At 49.1% G+C, this 21021-nt stretch overlaps 1 protein-coding gene across 2 annotated transcripts in view; it reads right to left on the bottom strand.

Moving 5' to 3' along the window:
• Positions 1–3451: 3451 nt before the first annotated feature.
• Positions 3452–21021, bottom strand: part of PCBD2 (pterin-4 alpha-carbinolamine dehydratase 2) — an 820621-nt gene continuing 803051 nt past the window's right edge. The window contains exons 4-5 of one of the 2 annotated variants that reach the window (XM_069652577.1): positions 8235–8355; positions 3452–4692 (exon numbers count right to left, since the gene is read on the bottom strand). In XM_069652577.1, the coding sequence (XP_069508678.1) occupies positions 4619–4692; positions 8235–8355 (195 nt within the window). In that variant the 3' untranslated portion in view covers positions 3452–4618. The remainder of the gene's footprint in view (positions 4693–8234; positions 8356–21021) is intronic. The other variant, XM_069652579.1, reaches the window with a different exon arrangement.

The raw sequence follows: 21021 nt of genomic DNA, 5'->3' as shown, positions 1-21021 counted from the left end.
TGGTGGGGTAGCCCTAAATAGAAACAAGAATTTCAAACTCTTTTAAACTTAAATGTCTCTATGTCACACAGTGGAAATAGGTTACATTGAGATAACTAGATGAAATAGGAAATGAAACATAGGTCGTGCATACAGCATTACTAAATTAACTGAATGGGTCTTGTTAATTTGCAACTCATCCGAACAGCATGATCCGACATGGGCAAAACACAACCCATCCCAACCATGTACTTCATACATTATTCTTAATAATAACATTTAGCCTGTATAGACACCCTAATATTATAAATGCCTGTATTTTGCAAAGTTCTGCTTGATTATCCGTAGATGATGTTGCTCCCCACTACCTCAGTGCTTCAAGGCCACACCAATGGCAGTTAAAGGCTGCATAAAACTCGGCATCTCTACTCCTGCTGTGCAAAGTATCTTGTTTGGGAGTCCGTTTGAAACATTTGTGCTTTCCCAGTTTTAATGCAGTTCTGGCTGTGTTTCCAGGGGCATGGGAAGCAGAAGAGAGATTGCAATAGGTGTAGACTGATAGGTATCGCTCTGACTTCCATTTGAAATAAGGCATTTCCCAAATAGATCTTCCATTAATCATGCCTTGCAGAGACAGCACTGGCCTCTTCAGACTTTCGCTGTAGGTCCATCAACACCATTGGTGTAGATGCCCTCCAACTCAGCCCATTGCACAATTTTCACAGAGGTTGCAAAATGAACCCCCCAAAAAGCATGATGCATGCATGATAGACGTGTTTCTGTTGTGTCTACCCTCCATAATGTTGACAAGTATGCAATTATTCTTCATCCCACTGTGGACGCACTTGTTTGGACCCAAGACAGTAATTATCTCCATTCTCTGTATATAAATTTGGCCTAATGGATCTCCCGGAAATCTCTTATAATAATGTAAATAGATGTGAAAATATATGAAAAAATACAATAGATGTAGACCGAAACAATCCTGCAGAGTAGCTATATGTTACACCGACGGTTACATGAAGGATGGCGGTGTTGAAGGGCACTGAACAGCGGATCAATGGTCAAGTTCTAATTAAAACACTGTAGTGGGCAAAATGTGCGAACACCCCTGTGCTACTTCGGGGCAACAGCTCGCCACACACTGCTGCCACCATATTTCGTCATATTTGGGGTTGCAGTTGCAACTCCCACTGGTTTGTTGGGGATAATTGCTTGCACTACCCATGGCAGATGTAGGATTTAGAAATACCATTCGACATAACATAGTAATTGTGTCTTGAAATGAGACCGCACATTTGTTTTAACTGTTTCTTTGGCCACATCCTCATGATCGTTTTCCTCTGATCCTCTAGGCTGTTCAGCATCACGCCACAGAAAATAGAACAGAATAGGTTGGCAATCAGCACAGGTGCTAGTCCAAGCAGTGGCCATTTTCTTGGGCTTGTTCTTCTGGTGGTGGTACCGGTTGGCGACTATCCTTTTCTTTATGTGCCAGGAGATCCATTGACCCACTAATAGCACTGGCAAATGCGCACCAATGACTCAAGTCACGTGTTGGTGAACATTTAAGATTTGGTGAGTCAGCGGCCTGGTAAATGGCTTCCTATTAGCATAGTGCATGCTTCATGCATAACAGAACGGGGCAGTGCCCAGCTTAACAAAGCCCTGCATGTGTCTGCAGAGTGCCCCTACCTGCAGAGGTGCAACAGGGCCAGAGCTGTGTATGCCCTGTGCTAGCTATTTAGTCGACAATAGCACATGTATTTGCATGTCTGCTCAACACGTTTGTTACCCCTGGTACCACTGCTGAGCCTGCCCCACTTACCCAAGCCACCCACCTTGATGTGGCAGTGCTGCTGATTTTTACAGGTGCAGTGCCAATGTAATGCAGGCAAACTGGGGCAGTGTGCGGGCATTGACAGCATGAGTGCCCAACACTGTCTCCTTGTGGCTTATTTATGAAAATGGATAACCAGCATAACAGCGCCTTCATTTAAGAACAACAAGCCTTTAATGGTAGGTGAAGGAATCCACCCACAGTTGGGCACAGGCGCTGGACTGGGTGGGATCTTGCAAAAAACATTTCTACTGGAAACCCATTATTAAAGCAGATTGACTGGTCAGATCAAGTCCTAATGACTTGCCAGGATAATAGACACCACTGTTCATATGCATTTTTCCCAATCTTGAAGAGAACGAGGTGCTTTATAGTGCGTGCTTTAGAGTTTATTTATTTGTGAGAAGGCACAAACGCCCATTAAGTTCATCGAATCTTACTACTGTGACTCAAAATACTTGGTACAATTGAATCCACTCCATAACTCGCCAAGCATAGTCCTTGAAATGCTTCTGTTAAGACGTGCAGCTTGTGCTAGGCCTCTATCGCTCTCTGTCAGTGTTTCAGGCCTTACTTACTGCTGTAGCTATACAAATTACTACTGCCTCTCATCTCAACCGTATCCATGCTCTAGCCTAACCTTTACCACCACATGGAAAGTACTCCACCATCCTCTCAGGTTAATATGAACTGTTGTTTCATCTTTCAAAAATATTTCTTTTCAATCTTTCAGACACGACATTTTGGGGCTTTTTACCATTACGATCGTAGGCCTGAAGAAGACTGAGCAGTGTACATATTGAGGGGGATACAAAACAGGTTAAGCTTGCATAGTGGGGCGTGGTTGTGGTAAAAGCAGATGGGGAAGAGGGGTGCACCTCACAGACATACGATCAAGATAAACACAAGGTAGCATAACAGTTTTGGTCATGACTATGCCATACTTATTTAGAAGTTAACTACACCAGATCAAGCAGACAGGCGTTTTTGGCACAGGTAAAATCACAGAGCCTCTGGTACAGGAGGAATACCTACCACAACCTTTAAAAACGACAGAATAAATAACAACCCTGAGGTCAATGGTATCATGTCCAGCCGAACAAAAGACTACTGACAACATTATGTCAATCACAAGTTGTCTACAGCATGCAGTAAAAAAGTCTAACTCAACAACCGAGAAGTGACCATCTGCAAACAAAAGCCAGGTCTCTTTTGAAACGAACACGATTACAGGTCAATTGTTTAAGGCATGTTAACAAATAAGAGGTACACACTTGCATTCAGATAATGTAAAATGTGCATTTCTTTTTCGACATGGGATGAAGCCTAAAAGCTACTGTACTTGCTAAAGGGAACACATAAAACATTCGGAAAAGTCTCTCTTGCCAGAATGCTGTGGGAACAGGAAAATTGACGTTCATATTGGTTTCAGAATATCCTGATACAGTCCAGAGAGGAGAAAAGCATTTACAGCCCTGTTCTCTGTATTTGCAAAACACAACATGGCATATGATGTTGAGTGACTATGACAGTTAATCACACAGAGAGTGCTGAGCCACAGCATGTTCATACGTTTGACAAAAATACACACTTTTCGTGGTTTGAAAGGCTCCTAGAAATGGCAAAAGAATCTTTGGCAATTCTGTTTTCGGTTTATTTTACGCTTTACAATTTTTATTTGCAGAACAAAGATAAACGTTGTGAAGGAACACATTTGTGATTCAGAATTGCATTACACGAGATCCATCATCCACACAGGACTTGAACGAAGGACTTCTCCTCACATTCCAGGTGCCAGATTACATCATGAACTGCTCTGGTCTTGGGAAATTGTGCAACAAGGCTCGGCAATTGGGCAATGACCTTTGCACCAATTGATGGGTGCAACGGTCATCTTCGTGCTGGTTGGTCGATGCAAGTAACTTTTATACACTGGCCACTTTGTGAAAAAGTTGTTGCAATACTTCCCTAATCATTTTATAGCTGCACTTAATGTACTGTAATTTGTCACAATTACATACATTGCACCATGCAGAGAAATGTTCCAACAGTGCAAAACGCCATCTTTGGACTGGTCAGTTGATGTAAACTTCGTTCTGCAATGGTTGCTGTGTGCGAGTGTCGTTTAAAAATGTACTAGCACCTGGGCAAAACAGTCAAATGTGCAATTTGTGAAATGTAGTGTCAGATTACATAAAATGCAATGGCTGTTGCATATAAAGAATTCTTTTTTATATTGCATTTTTTAAATTAATTTGCGCAAGCCGATATTGAACATGGTGGTGGTAAATTGGACCAGTTTAAATTATCCTTAATTTGTGGGAATTTTTTTTTAAAAAAGATAGTCAAGTGAGCACACTGTAAATATACATTAAACAAAAAAGTAACTAAAAGCATGATAGGTGGAACATGCCAATGAGTGAAAAGTACTATTATCCTGGTAAATAGTGCCTTGTGCGATCCAGAATCCTTCTGCAATACCATTTTTGCGCTGGTGCAGGACAACACTAAACCACTGCAATGTTAATTAATATTGGCCAGCCACTTCATTGATTACACTTCAGTCACAAAATTATTCCTTTGCAATGCTTTTCCTTGATTTGCATAGCCCACAAAATGCCATCTTTCAACAGACGCAGGAACGGGCATGCACGTAAAGAGCGCCTGCAATAAAGTCTTTTAGTACAGACAAACGCACAGGATGAACAAACTTAATTTGAAAAAGCGCATAAACTGTCACAGGACATTTAACAAAAAGAACTGTAGAACAATGATGATTACACAGAAGCAGCAGCCTTTTCAATGAACTGAGCCAGTTTGATGTCTTTTTTGGTCACTCCGCCACAATCGTGTGTGATGAGAGTAATCTGGACCTGGAAAAACATACAATAAACAAATTAGGTATGATATATGCTGGTAAAATGGAAGAAAAAAGTATGAAAGAGTAAAGTTTGCAAACACAAACGTTGACAGACAAAAGAGAAATAAGGAAGCTACAAATAATCAGGAGGAAGAGGTCAGGGTGTTTCAAAGGAGAATGCAGAGTATGCCATAATTTTAATATTAGAAGAAAACACTTTTTAAAAAGGTAGCGGGGCACATAGGTACGAGAGTAAGGAGAAGGACAGGTCAGCAGGTCATTACTCTAAATGTACTATGGGGGTAAAGAAAAGCAGTTAGACCACAGGAAATGAGGATGGAACAAGGGGAACTCAGGTGGGCAGCAGTGGGAATAATCTTCAAATGTAACAATAAATGATAATAAAAAAGCAGCAAAACAAAAAGGAAAATTACCTTAATGGTAAATCAGGTTCTATTAGTCCTGGCTCTCCCCGCCTTCCAAACTGGTTGGAAGCGCCTGCATTTGCGGGTGGATTGAAAAAAAGCAGCCTACAAAAGATAGCCATCACCTTAAGAACTTGTTACGTTTTGGAAGCCTTTAACATCCGTGCAACACTCCGCGTACAGGCCCCTGCCCTCCACCCCACGCCACCAACCACCACACCCAGTTCCATTATGTTCTTACGCCCTACACCCATGGAGGTTGTGGCAAATTATATGCTTTACTTGGGATGGTTGGGTGGGTGTGGAGGAGGGAGAGCAAGAACTAAGGGAACCCGAATAACCATGAAGGTAATTTTTCATTTCGGTTGTCCTTCTTGCCCTTCTACCCAACCGCGTCGGGCCAGACTAGAAAGCCTTTAAAAATGGAAGGTTGGCAGAGACAGCATATACTAGAGAACCTCAAGCAAACAGGCTGCAGAGCACCTCCTGGCCAAAATAGCCATATGTTTGTGAAATGCATCCAATGAGTAGTGCTTTCAAAATGCATGAAGAGTAGCTCAAGTGGCAGCCCTATACATTTCTGAAATATGGACTTGCTTTATAAAGGCCAAATATCCTGCCTTGGATATGGTAGAATGAGGCCGAAATCTCTGAGCACGCAAATGATAAGCTTTAGCTATACAAGAGACAACCCACCTGACAATATGTGTCTTAGCTGCTTTGTTACTCGAAGAAAGACCACCATAGGTTACAAACAACTGGCCAGATTTTCTAAATGCTCTTGTATGCGCTATGTAGAACTTTAGAGCCCTTGAAACGTCCAGATTGTGTAAAGTCACTTCTGCTGGAGAAGAGTGAGGCCTAAGATTGAAAACTGACAAATATTTCCTGATTCAAATGAAATGAGAAACTACCTCTGTTACAAAGGGACTGTTCAAAGGACGACCATGGTCCTGTGGAAAATTAGATGAGGCTCTTTGTATGAAAGAGCTTGGAGCTCCTTCACTCTTCTCTCTGACGTGACTGCCACCAGGAATTCGGTTTTTCAGGTTAGCAAATGCATTTCGCAAGTAGCCATAGGTTCAAAAGGGTTGTAGCGCAGCTAACTGCAAGTTAAAATCCCATTGAGGTGGGTGCTCTCGAATGGGTGGATACATATGGAGAAGACCTTCAAAATAATTCTGAATATCCTCATTCGGTAATCCTTGTTTAGGTAAGCACCTATTGCTGAAAGATAATGCTTACACAAGTCGATCTCAATTCCAATGGGCTAGGCAAGACATGAAAGACATAATTACCTTCACTGAAGCTTGAATCGAATTGATGTTCTGATCAAGCACCCAATAGCAGAAACACAACCATTTACTCTTATACTGTTTCCTTGTGGACTCTTTCCAGGCTGCTGTCATAATCTTTGTTTCCGAAATGCACATATGAGCAAAATCGAATTCTTCAGGAACCAGGCTTTTAGGTGTAGCAATTGTGGGGAGGGAGGCAGCACCTGTGCCTTCTGCTGAGTTAGAAGATCTCGTGTTAGAGGCAAATCCAACTGAGGAAGAATCACCAAGTCCAAGGGATCCACAAACCATGTCTAATGTGGATCAGTGGAAGCAGAGAAAAAGCATAAAGCGTCTTGTTAGACCATTCTATTTGAAGAACATCTCCTAACAAATGAAGACAGTCATCTCTGCAGCGCATACTGTGGATAGAGTGTATTGAAATGTGTTGTGAACATATCCACCACTGGAAACCGCCATCTGAGCAAAAACATGTTAGCCACTCAAGCCTTCAGTTTCCATTCATGAAGCGCAGATTCCATTCTTCTTAGATTGTCTCCCAACACATTCCTCTTTGGTTGAAGACAGGACACCATCATAAAAAGGTGATACACTAAGGCTCAACACAAGATTTAGTCCACCAGAAGGCATAGGTGACAGGAAATGCCGCCTTGCTTGTTTATATGAAACATGGTGGGAGCATTGTAAGTAAAAACCCGAACCACCTTCCCTTGAATGGAGGGTAGGAAAGATTTTACGGCACAGACAATCCCTTAGTTCCAGGCCATTTATGTGATCACTTTTGTATTGGTCTGACCAAAAACCATGAGTTGTAAAATGTAGACAATGAGCTCTCCAACTGTACTCTGAGGGGTCTGTTATAAATGTGATTTGAGGCATAGGTGGTTGGAATGGGAAACCAATCAGAAGGTTGTCTGAATTGCTCCATCAAAGTAATCTCCCAGTGATGCTCCAGAATTGAAATCGTCTTGCTAAAAGGATCAGGTAACTGACTCCAGCTGCTGGCAAGATCCCTTTGAAGGGTCTACATTCTTAGCATTAGCCTTGTGAAAGGAACCAGATAAATGCATGAGGCCATCAGGCCTAGAAGTCTCTAGAACCACCATGCCAACAAGGACTGTTGGCTCATAAATAGACAAATCCCCTGTTGAATTGTCAAAACCCTCTCCTGATTAGGAAAAACTTTTTTCAGGTGGTATCCATCACTGGCCCAATAAACTGGATCCTCTCTGATGGAATCAGGTTTGATTTGGCAACATTTATTGAAAAGTCCTAGTCCAAACAACGTATCACAGGTTGTCTGAATGTTTTCCATCACCTAGCCTGGGGAATATGCCTTTATAAGCCAGTAATCTAGGTAGGGACAGGAGTGCACATTCCTCAGCCTCAAGTGAGCAGCAACCACTGACAACACCTTTTTGAAAAATCTGGGGGCGGAGTTCAACCCAAGGGAAAACAAGTGTATTGGTAATGGTTTTCCCGATTGCGAACCTCAGGTACTTGCAGTCATCTTTCACAATTGGAATGTAAATATAAGTGTCTTGGAGGTCTCATGACAGTCAATGCGCTGCAAAGCTGTCAAGATCTGAAGCACTGGTACCATCCAAACAGTTTCCACAAGAAGGAACTGAAGGTGTGGTCTTCACCTCGGTAGCAAGGTAGGTGCCAAAACACACACCCAACCTGAAGGCCCTCTTACCAACATCAGACTCCTTCCTGGTCCTAACAAAGTCTTTGCTCGCCTTGGGTACTGGTCCTAGCTCTGACATGGAAAGAAAGTGGTTACGGAGAGACCTTGGGTGAATTCTACTCCAGAACACACAGGAACTCACCGGATGATGGATTCCCAAGCGAAGGATGCACACATGACGAGGATTTGTTGCAGAGAACTGCAGAGATGCATTGTTTGAAACCCATAGTGTCGTGAATAAGCGTCAGAGAGAGACACATCATCTGTATAAAACAAACAGTAAAAATTGAAAAAAAGAGTGAACGGCTTAAAGCAACACCCAGAAAAAGGAAGGCATCACAGAGTGCAGCAAATCCTGACCCGCTTTGTAGGCAGAAAATACAGGAACTGGGTGTGGCGGTTCGTGATGTGGGGTGGAAGGCAGTGACGTTCACATGGAAGGCCTCATGCGCGTGATAAGCTTCCAAAACTTTATAAATTCCCAAAATGACAGCTATCTTTTGTAGCCAGCTTTTTTTGCAGCCTGCGTATGGATGTAGGCTATCACAACCAATTGGGAAGGAGAGAGCAGGACGACAGAGATATAAGCTGTAACTTAAGAGGCATTGCAGTGCAAAGTACACAAACAGGCTGGCATTGTAACTGCAGGAAACAATTTACCTTCTGGTTTTGCCTAGAAGAGCCCAATTAGCTTTGCACCACTAAGTACCAGGTGCTACTTAGAAGCCCCCCGCCTCCCCCCGCTGCACCCAGCCAACTGGCACCATACAGATCTATATATAAATGACATATTGTATCATATCATATAAGTCACATTAACTGTGTTCTGGACTGTGTATAAATGAGAAGTAGGACACGTCTAGAAAGATACCAGTAGGAAACTTCTAGAAAACAAGTGAAGCATAATGGGTCATATATAAAGGACTAAAGCAAAACAAAAGGACCCAGGGTACTCCTCATTGATGACACCCAGTGAGGCTGAAGCATGTCTGGAGATGCTTGTGCAGAAGGGATGTGAGGTAGCAGTTTAGCTGGTTCACCCCTTTTGGGGTGGGATCCATCCTGATTTGCATATGCTTTTTCTCCTTTCTGTAATGGCTTAGCATGCTAAATATTTATGGTTTGGAGGGCTGCCCAGAGCGTGTCAGATGTTGAGATTAATTCTAAATCTTCCAGCCATCACCTTTTGATTTGCTATACTCCTATATAAGGGACAGCACAAATATAGAGTCAGTCTGATGTGGAAGTTAGATATATAGCAATGAAGCTCCTACTTCCCCAGAAGCAGCTTAAGCTTACTAGTGATGCATGATAGCAAGGAGCCGTTTTGAGCTCTTCCTCAACAGATCCCTATTGGATCCCTTACAAGGTGTATTTTCAAACACGTTTTAGAGATTTAATTCAAACTCTGGTGTTTTCAACTAAGTTTATAAACTAAAAAAACGAAACTCTAATAAATATATTTATAGTAGGACATGTTTGGGTAAAAGTTACACTTTTACATTGAAATACATTTTAGGTAATCATTTTAAATTGGTATATTTACAGTGTTAACTTCTCCCCATCAAAAATGGCACATCAGGATGCTGCAAGGATAACTACAGTTGAAATAGTAGAACCGATAGAAAACATTCCAGGGTTGAAAAAAATGCAAATGTTAGTGTTGGAATATGCATGTTGAAGCTTAGCTTTTGTCTTTTCAAGCAATTATTATTGTGGGCCAAACCTTGTTGTGTAACTTCTATATATAAAACCACTAAATATAACATGCAAAGCACATCACTAACCTACGGCAGGACAGTACAGAAAGTTATGCAAAAGCCTTGTATTGTGAGAGCAAAGACTTGTGCGTGTAGTGTTCAAATCCACTTAGCCTGTACTCTGTATTTGCCATCCTCGTCAGTATTCATAGAAACCTCTCCCAGTGAGGTGAGTGGTACCTCTGTTCATTTAGTCATGACAGACTAATATGAGGAGCCAGGAATGAGACACAAGTAAGTCATGGTTTTGGTAAAATACTTATTTAAAATGAAAGGGGGTGGGTACATGCCTCTCGGCCCCTGCTCGAAGAGGTGTCAATGTCAGAATGTCCAAAGCAAAACCGTACTGTGTCCAAAGTACTATTCTGGCCTTCACATTCTAGCAAAATTAACTTGAAGGTGAAAAGGGTAATGTCTTTGGCCTTGAGTGGTGTATAAATGTTCAAAAAGAAAAAATACGTAACTTCAACACAAAAGTTCCAGAAGGTCTATGGTTCCTTGTTCCAGAGCGGGATTCCCTTCCCCTGGATTTCTCTCCACTCTGTTGTATATTCAAAAGGAACAAGTTACTTACCTGTAACTGTTGTTCTCCAGCATGGGTCTGGCATGGATTCACATGCTCATGAATATTCCCCGTCGTCAGGCTGGGAATCCTCGGTAAAGAAAAAACCAGTATCAGTTTCGTTTCTGATCTGTCTTTCGTAGTAATAACCAATCACTGGTCTCTGCGTCATACTGACCACAGCCAATGACTGCCCTCTACCTAAGCACCGCCTCTGGCAGCCATCTTCAGATTTGGAAGCACGTGAAGTGGCAGTATGACCAAGTGAAGAGCCGCAGAGGGGTAGGCGGGAGGGTTCGCATGTGAATCCATGCCAGACCCATGCTGGAGAACAACAGTTACAGGTAAGTAACTTGTTCCTTCTCCAGCATGGGGTCTGGCATGGATTCACATGCTCATGAATAAAGAATACATAGCAGTACACACATGCACAACCACGGGAGGTGGCAAAGGCTCAACATTAAGCATCACATCAACTCAACATTAAGCATCTTACCTCCTCACCAGGCTCACCTCAGGCGAACAGGTTGCGCAGCACTGCTTGGCCGACCCTGGACTCCTCCCTGGAATCCCGGTCGACGCAGTAGAATTTCGTGAAGGTGTGCGTCGACCTCCACGTAGCAGCCCTGCATATGTCCAGCAGGGGCACACCAGATAGGAACGCCGTGGTAGCTGCGATCGCTCTGGTGGAATGGGCTCTCGGACGGCCAGGCAGCGGTCGGTTTGCCAACCGGTGACAGCACATGATACAGCCGGAGAGCCATCTGGAGATGGAAGCCTTCGAGAGAGCCTTCCCCTGATTGACAGGTCCAAAGTTCACAAAGAGTTGTGACGTCTTCCGAAAACCCTTCGTGCGGTCCACGTAGAACTTCAGCGCTCTAGCTACATCCAGCGAGTGCAAAGTCCTCTCAGCCGGCGACGAAGGCGACGGGAAGAACACAGGTAACACCAAGGGTTCTTTGAGATGGAAGTCCGACGGTACCTTGGGCATGAAGGAGGGGTGCGTCCTGAGCACTACCCTCGTGTCGTGGAAAGTCAAGTACGGGGCCTTGCAGGAAAGGGCCTGGATCTCTCCCACTCGTCGTGCGGAGGTGATGGCCACAAGAAAAGCTGTTTTCCATGATAGAAACTTCAACGGGGCCGAGTGCAGAGGCTCGAACGGAGGTCCCATGAGCTTGGTCAGCACCACGTTGAGCTCCCACGCCGGGGCCGGAGCCTTCACCGGCGGGAACGATCTGAACAGTCCCTTCATGAACTCCTTCACCAGACGATGAGACCACAAGGACGTCCGCCCCGTGGTTCTGGTGTATCGGGAGATCGCAGCAAGATGAATCTTGATGGACGCGTGTGCCAGACCAGCTTTGGCCAGCGTCAGCAGGTACGGCAGTACTTGGGGAGCCGTAATCCGTAGAGGGTTAATCTTCTGTGCGTGGCACCAGACAGAGAACCTCTTCCATTTGTGTCCGTAGCATTTAAGAGTCGAGGACGCCCTGGCCTTTGCAAGAACCTCTCTGCAATCGGCCGGTATGTCGCATCCTCCAAACTCTAGCGCCGCAGGAGCCAGGCCTGCAAGTTCAGCGACTTCGGGTCGTGGTGGAGGATGGCGCCTCCTTCCCTGGAGAGTAGATCCGCGTCCGCCGGCAGCTTGATCGGCGGGGACGCTGACAAGTCCAGAAGGTCCGGGAACCATATCTGCCTCGGCCACGCAGGTGCGACGAGGATCATCCTGCACCGTGACCTCTTGAGCTGGTTGACGAGCCGGATTAGCAGAGGCAAGGGAGGGAACGCGTAGAGGAACAGGCCCTCCCAGGGGAACGAGAAAGCATCGCCCATGCTCCTCGTCTGGGGAAACCTGCTGGCGAACCTCCGGCACTTGGTGTTCGTCGCCGTCGCGAAAAGGTCGATCTGGGGTGTGCCCCACCGTCGGAAGAGGCGATCCACCAGATCCTGCCGTAGTTCCCACTCGTGGCACGAGCGCAGCTCCCTGCTGAGTGAGTCGGCGATGGTGTTTTTTATCCCTGCCAGATGAAACGGCACCAGAAAAATCCCTTGGGCGACGGCCCAATGCCACAGGTCCTGCGCCTCCTTGGACAGCGCTGGGGACCTGGTTCCGCCCTGTTTCCTGATGTAAAACATGGTGGTGGTGTTGTCGGTGAAGATCCTCACCACCTTGCCCTTGAGGGACGGAAGGAAGGACCTGAGGGCCCAAAACACTGCACGGAGCTCCAGGACGTTGATATGCAGGGACTTCTCCGTCGGGAGCCAGAGTCCTCTTGCGTGCAGATTTTCGGTGTGCGCTCCCCACCCTTCCAGGGAGGCATCCGTGGTCACAGTCTCCTGGTGGGCTGGGGTCTGGAAGTCCATGCCCGCCGTCAGATGCGCGCGGGTGCCCCACCACCGTATTGCTCGTCGGAAACTCTCGTCGAGCTTGATCCTTTCCTCGAAGCTGCCCGTCGTCTGGATCCAGCGCGCATCCAGGAATTCTTGCAACGGGCGCATCCGGAGCCTGCACATGGGAATGAGGTAGATGCAGGAAGACATCATCCCGAGGAGGGACTTGATGGACCTCACCTTGGCCGCGTCGGCCACCAACATCCGTTGCACCTTGCCCAAGATGGTCCTGGTTCTCTCCTCCGACGGGGAGGCCAGAAGGGACACTGTGTCGAGCCTCGCTCCCAGAAACAGTGCGACTTGCGCGGGCACCAGGTGGGATTTGGCGTAGTTCACGGAGAATCCCAGGTCCGTGAGGAGTTGGACGGTCCTTGCCGTGTGGACCACGGCGAGCTCCCTCGTCTTGGCGCGGATGAGCCAGTCGTCCAGGTAGGGGTAGACGTGAATCCCCTCGCGGCGCAGCTGCGCCGCCACCGGTGCGAGGCACTTGGTGAATACCCTGGGTGCCGACCGTAGTCCGAAGGGAAGGGCTTTGAACTGGTAATGACGCCCTTGGACCACGAATCTGAGGAATTTTCGGTGCCCCTTTAGGATGGGAATGTGGAAGTAGGCATCCTCCAAATCCAACGACGATAGGAAGTCTCCTTCCTCCAGCTGACCCAGGACGTGCTGGAGGGTGACCATCCGGAACTTCTGCGCCTTGATGAACTTGTTCAGACGTCGCAGGTCTAGGATGGGGCGCCATCCTCCCGTCTTCTTCTTCACGAGGAAGTATCGCGAGTAGACTCCGGAGCCCCGAAGCCTCTTTGGGACGAGTTCGATGGCGCCCTTTCTGAGCATCGCCTTTACCTCCAGGAGAAGTTGAGGGACGTGAAGTTCTTTCCTGGCCACGGGGGGGACGCGCGGGCACCTTCTTTGAAACTCGAGCGCGTGGCCCCGGGCCAGGGCGTCCAGCACCCAACGGTCGGTGGAGATGGACTCCCACACGCTGACGAAGCCCGCCAGCCGGCCTCCCACCGGGGTGCTTCGGTGGGGGCCCGACCCCACGGCCGGTTCAATCCTGCTTGGACGCGGCCTTGCCGCCTTGACCTCCTTGGCGACGACGGCGGGGTCCGCTAGACTTGCCTCGTCCTCTGTAGGCCTCTTGCGACGACGAGCGGGCCGCTTGACGGTAGGAAGCGAAACCGCCGCCGGAACCTTTGGAGGCGCCCTTGCCTCCGCCGCTCCGAAAGGGCGTTCGTCGTTGCTGCAGGACTCCAAGGGCCCTGGCCGTCTCAGTATCCGCCTTGATGGCCTGAAGGGAATCGTCCACTGTCTTCCCAAACAGGTTGTTCCCGTCGAAGGGCATGTCCAGGACTCTGGTCTGGACGTCCTGCCGAAAGTCCGTAGCTTTGAGCCATCCACGACGTCGAAGGCAAACGCCGTTGCCCAGCTGGCGGAACCCAGTGTCGGCGATGTCCGTCGCCACGGTGATGGCGTGGTCCGACGCCACCTCACCTTCCTGCAGGATCTCAAGGGCCTCCGCCCTCTTGTCGTCCGGCAGAAAATCCAGCAGGGGAGCTATCTTGTACCAGAGCTCCCTGTCGTAGCGGGCCACGATAGCCAAGGCGTTGGCCGCTTTAATCGTCGTCGCTGCCGACGAGATGACTCTACGTCCCATAGCATCCAATTTCTTTCCCTCGCCGTCCGGCGGGGAAGTCGATGTGGAGGCCGCACCCCCCCCCGCTTTCTTCCTGGCTGCCGCGGAGACGACGGAGTCCGGGGTAGGCTGCGCCCGGAGGCATAGGGGGGCCGTGTCCGGGACCCGGTACTTTTTCTCGTACCGGTCTCTTCTAGCTGGCGTCGTGGAAGGGTTCTTGAGGAGGGAAAGGCCCTCATCCCAAATGTCGTCCAACAGAGGCACTGCGAGGACCGTCTTCCTCTTGGCCTCGCGCCGCTGATAAAGGAAGCCTTCCTTTTTCTTCTCCTCAGGGCAGAGTTGGAAAAGCTCGGAAGCCCTGGAGATCATGGAGTGGAAAGATCCGATCTCGTCGGGCGGAGAAGCCCTGGTGGGAGGCGACGACGGAAAATCCTCGTCGTATGCCTCGTCGTCCGTACCCGTCGCTGCCGTGTCAGTCCCCGTATCATCCCCTCGGGTGGACGGGGAGGAGGGCTGGACGGGGCGCGACGGTTGAAAAGGAGGTGGTGGATGGATCCTTCTTTTCTTGGTAGGGGGAACACCAGAAGGTCCCGGTTCTGGATCCCCCGACGGGAGAGGTTCCTCCGTCGGTAACGGTAGCCTCGTCCTTATCTCGGAGCATAAGGACTGTATGGCCAACAAAATGGCCGCCGAGTTGTCTTGCGGCGCTGGCAGAGGGGAATCCGACGGGCGAGCAGGGGCCCCGTCGGTATCCTCGAGGGTCCATTCCGACGGGCTGGCCTTCTTCCACGCCTAGGCCGTGGCTTAAGACCTCGATCAGCTCCTCTTCTGAGGTTGAGGCCGAATCTACGACGACGCCCTGCCCCCCCTTCTTCTTCCCCACGGAGGGTTTCACGGGGGTCCTATCGATGGGCACAAAGGAAGACTCCCTCCGCGGAGGCAGGGAGATTCTGGGCCCTGAGGTCGCCACCACTGGTGTAGCCACCACAGGCTGAGCCAGGGCCGCCGCGACCGTTTCGATAGAGGGCTTGGTCGGATGGATCAAGGCCTTCACCACCTTAGGTGCGCTCACCGCCTTATCCTTGAGGGAGGGGGCACTGCCACGCTCCTCCTCTGCCTTAGAGCTCGACCGGGGCCTCTCCAGGAGCTTCGCCGGGTGCTCGGCCTTCCTCTTACCCGACCCAGAGCGTTGGCTCGTGGTTGATGGTGCCGGGGAGGGTGCGCCCTGCCTGGCGCCCGTAGAGCCCGACCGTTCGGCGCTCCCGGTGCCAGCGGACTCGCGGTGCTTGGCCTTATGTTGGGCCCCCGTCGCCGGGGCGCCCTCAAAGGTCTTAGAAGACCGCTCGGATTTCTTCTTCTTCTCGCCAGACGGGCTCTTACCCTCCAGCCAGTTGGCGAGACGTTGATGGCGGTCCTTCATGGTCCGTTCCGACATGTTGCCGCAAAACGCACAGTCCTTCTCCACGTGCGTCTTGTCCTCATGAAGGCAGTAAAGGCAGAAAGAGTGTTCGTCCTCCTTGAAGACGTTCTGCAGCTGGCATCCAGGGCAGACCCTGAACAGCTTTCCGGGCGTCGAGCTTCCCTTCTCCTGGGCCATCTCCGAGACCGGGCCTGAGAAGCTTCTGGAGTCCTCCGAAGCGTAGCTCGACGAAATCTTCACCCTTGAGGGGCACAGATGAATCCGACACGGGTCCCCGTTGATCGGATGTAGGATCGGTGGAGCTTGAGGCTCTTTTGACCGAAAGAATCGAAGTTTTTTGTGAAAAAGCGCGAAAAATAGCACTAACGCTCGAGAGCAATAGCACGAGGATCCCAACACATGAACGTGCGGTAAAAATCTGAAGATGGCTGCCAGAGGCGGTGCTTAGGTAGAGGGCAGTCATTGGCTGTGGTCAGTATGACGCAGAGACCAGTGATTGGTTATTACTACGAAAGACAGATCAGAAACGAAACTGATACTGGTTTTTTCTTTACCGAGGATTCCCAGCCTGACGACGGGGAATATTCATGAGCATGTGAATCCATGCCAGACCCCATGCTGGAGAAATATCAGTTCCTTGAGTTTCTCTTGATCAACAACACAACTGATACACAAAAACAACTTGGCTCTTTGTCTTTTTCTTGTTGTACCCGTTCCAGACCGGCTTTCAGCCACGGTCATCCACTACTCATCTGAATGGTGGATGTGTTTTTGCAAAGAGTAAAGCTGGGAAGGAGGCTAGTATGTATATTGCATTTATTGACTGTGTAAATCGGGCAAAGCTATGGGGAAAGCTAAAAGCTATGGATTGTCCTTACTGGTTATTGGAAATTCTTATTTTATTCCATACCAATACAACTGCTAATGTGCGTTTGAATAACAATGGGTCGATTTCATCTTTAATCCAATTGATCAGGGGAGTCAAGCAAGGTTGTGTGCTTATATTTATCAGACGTGACAGATCGTTTACACGCACATTCTATTTGTCCTCCCACGGTGGTGGGGGGGGCACCAACATCTCTTTGCTGCTTTATGCTGAGGATTTGGTCATCTTTGATAACTTATTCTGTTATGAGAAACATGAGAAACAAATTGCAAGCTTACTGCTCTGAAAACGACTGGACCATTAATTTAAACAAAACCAAAGTGATGTTGGTTGCTTGTCGTAAGATAAATAGAGTAACAATGACCACTACACAGGGTAACATTGACTACACTAACAGTTATGTTTACCTGGGGCTTGAGCTTTCCTCTACTGGTGATTACACCTTAATAATGGAAGCCAAGGAGACCACCACAGGGCGCAGGCAAGATGGATGCCTGACCGTTAGGCTCTGTTCCCTGCCCTGGTGTATTGTGGAGCATCTGCAGAGTTTGGTGCCCAGGAACCGCCACAACGGCTCCTGGGACGGTGGAGAACATGCTGCTACTATTGGGTTGGCTCACTGAACCACTGAACTTCGACCCCATACAGAGGCAGAATCGGCCCCGGGCTGGAAGGCCGGTGGGTGCGAAGCAAGTGGTGTGCGGAGCAGCCTGTGAAGCAGCCTGGCACAGTTGGGCTACAGCCGATGGAAACCGTGAAGTGGCTGCCGGTGTAGCTTGGGGCCCCATAAGAGCTGCAGGGGCAGAGCTGAGCCCACAGCCCAACAAGGAGACTGAAAAGCCCTCTCATGGAGCGGCCACTAATTGGCGGGTGGGGATAGGGGTCTTGTGAGGAGCCCTAGATCCAAGAGAGGGCACTGCGGCCCAGCCCTCCCTCCCCGCCAGTGACAGGAGGACTCCACACGGGGAGCCTGGCCTTGAAACCATCACGGGGTGGTCCCAGTGGGCAGCGCAGAGACAGGTGTGGCCCGAGTTCCCATGCACCAAGAGCCAAAGGAAGCACAGTGCACCACAGTGGCCAGACTCCAGTTGAGGCACTGGCTGGATGACCCGGGTACCAGAGTAACCCTTTACAGGTGCACATAGGAGCTTCAGATTGGCGCTGGTGGAGTGCAAGGAGCACAGAAAGCCGACAGGGTTCGGGGGCACAGGTCCCATGTGTGGTGTCCCACTTAAACAGAGTGCAGCTGAGGAGAAGCGGGGGTGACCCACCCGCTCTGTGAGGGCGCTTACAATACCAAGACAGTTGCCCTGGAGCTGGGGGCTGAGTCAAGAGGACCCTTTGGACTAGGAGAGGACACCAAGGTGTGGGGACTGTGGCAAGGCAGGGGGGTAGCTGACTGGGGCAGGACAGCCTGCGTGGATGAGTTGGAAGGAGCAACTTGCACGATATCAGTACCTGGAGAGAGAGGCAATGGCGAAAGTAATGGGGGGTGGAGGACCTCATCCGTGTACCGCAGAGATTGGCACCATCAAGACGGACATACAAGCGAACCTGGAGGAGATACAGGGTATGAGAACTGATAATGGCAACAAAGTGGCAGACCTCTCGGCGAGGGTGATCACCCTAGAGGACAGGATGGAGGGCTTGGAGGGAAATCACACCTCGTCTGTGGTCCTTGAGACGCCGGTAGGGGCTGGCTCCAAGAAATGAAAAGGCGAGGAGGAACTCCGGCTCAAGGTGGATCAAACGGGGAGCGGCGTAACAAACTGCTTCTTTGGCCTGCGGGAATGCGGGGGAGGGGGAGTCCGTAGCTAGGATTGAGCGCAAGATCCAGGAGATTATGGGGAAGTTCTAGGTTCTAAGGAGGGGGGGAATGGTACATCCGGATAGAGTACACTGTGCGGGGGGTGGAGGCAGGGGGCCCGCTCGGTCCTTGCCCAGATGCACTACTACCGAGACAAGGTGGATGTTTTGGAGAAGGCCAGACGCATGGATGACATTGAATACGAAGGCTCAAAGGTGGCTATTTTCCAGGACCCCTCCCCCAGACACTCGCAAGGGGTAAGGAATGTTGCCCCTTAACCAGAAGATTTCGAGAGAAAGGGGTAAAGTACAGATGGGGATACCCTTTTGCACTTATCTTCGAGTGGGAGGGTGAGCGTGCCAGGTAGTAAAGGAGGAGGACATTAAGCAGGCCATTGATGAACTTATGGAGCATGGACCAGAAATATGTGGACAGGGGTGAACTTCTGGGCGCGATGAGGGACAAACAGCAGGAATTACACTTGATATCCACAGGGAGGATGGTTAAGCGGATGAGGTATACCCAGCAGAAATACTATGAGCAAGGAAACGCAACAGGGGTGTTCCTGGCAAATAGGGTGAGGGGTGATAGGGTGGCGAGGAGGATTAACAGGATACAGGGAGCAAACAGGGTCATGGTGGCGAAAGGTGAAGAGATCCCAACCCAATTTGCAGAGTTTTACTGAGGGCTCTATACTGAGTCTGGGACAGTAGGGTGAGAGGAGATTTGTCGGAATTTGGAGGAGGTGGGGTTACCCAGCCTGGCACCAGAGGACAGGGAAACACTGTATATGGAGGTGACGCGGGGAGGTGTTACTGGTAAATTCACAAGCTAAAGGCAGGGAAGGCCCTGGGGGAGGATGGATTCACTGCAGATTTTTATAAACAGTATCAGGACAGTCTAGCGGGACCTCTGGCTAAACTGTTTAACTCCATAAAGGGGGAGAGGTCCGTCCCACCAATGTTTCTCCACGCTCTGATCACGGTTATCCCGAAACCTGTTAAGGAGCCAACCAGCTGTGCCTCATATAGGCCCACTCCGTTACTCAATGTGGACGCAAAGATCTTCACCCAGGTGCTAGTGTCCCGCCTGGAGTCTTATTTACTGGGGCTAATGCACGCTGACCAGGCCGGATTTATATTGCATAGGCAGGGAGCGGACCATATGCGTAAAACGGTCCATATTCTCAATGCACCGGGGGTGGCAAGAGAGGGTGCCATATTGCTGGCCTTAGATGCTGAAAAAGCGTTCTACAGGGTAAACTGGGTCTTCATGGGGAAGTTCTAACGGCAATAGCACTGGGGGAGATGGCGGCAGTGGATCGCGGCCCTGTACTCAAAACCAACAGCCAGGGTGGTGGTGAATGGGATCATGTCGCAGGCATTCTAGCTACATAGAGGCACCAGACAGGGTTGCCCTCTTTCTGCTTTACTCTACGAATTGGTGATGGAACCATGGGCCAGTGCGGTGCGGAATAGTGGAGGGGATCAAGGGAGTGATGGTTGTGGGGCGTATGCATAAGATGAGCCTCTTTGCAGAGGATGTCCTCCAGTATATTACAGATCCATTGTCTTCGGTGCCGCGCCTTATGGAAGGCGTGGCGCAATATGGGAAACTATCAGGCTTTAAAGTTAACTTCGATAAGTCAGTAGCCATTCTGGTTGGAGGGTTGGAGGGAATAGAGAGAAATTACCTAAGGGAACTCCCATTCCAGCTGCAGGAAGAAAACTTTTGGTACCTGGCAATAAAGGTGTATAAGCAAGCAGGGGATCTCTACGCAGAGAACTACTCACTGTTCTGGTTAACAGTGTGCGAGGATGTGGAGCGGTGGGGTAGGCTGGGGCTTGCATGGATGGTGCGCCTAAATTGCATAAAAATTGTAGTATTACCCAAATTCCTGTTCCTGTTTCTGATGCTCCCGGTGGTCGTCAATGCGGTCCTGTTGAAATTCCTTTGGGCAGGGGCCAAACACTGAATCGCATATAAAAACATTAATCCTCCCAATGGCGGAGCGTAGGGTGGGTTTTCTGGATCTCCCGACCTACTACAAAGCAGCCCAGCTGCGGTTGCTGGTGGATCACCTAGACCCGGTGTCAGAGAAGCAATGGGAACTGCTGGATAACAAGGTATTGTTGCCCTTTTCCTAGGGGAGTGGCTGTGGGTTCCCCGATCCCATATTCCGAGGAGGGTGTTGCATCATCCCGTCCTGGAAGTTCTATGGGTTGTATACAAATTGTTTGAAAATCCAATTGTTCGAAGCTCAATTGACCGAATTGTGAAATTGTTACTTATATGCGGGGGGAAACCCCCTGCAACCCCACGATTTTTATATATATGGCCAATTGTGCAAAGGTCAATTCGGACCCTTGACTTTCGGCCAATTTGGTCATTCGAACAATTGTGTTCGAACAATTTGGGTAATACCGTTCTATGGACACTCTGGCGAGAGGGAGGTGAAAATAGA

The sequence above is a fragment of the Ambystoma mexicanum genome, chromosome 3p, assembly GCF_040938575.1.
Source record: "Ambystoma mexicanum isolate Mex_15411 chromosome 3p, UKY_AmexF1_1, whole genome shotgun sequence".
Classification (NCBI taxonomy): domain Eukaryota; kingdom Metazoa; phylum Chordata; class Amphibia; order Caudata; family Ambystomatidae; genus Ambystoma; species Ambystoma mexicanum.
This window is presented reverse-complemented; position numbering and strand designations above follow the sequence as displayed.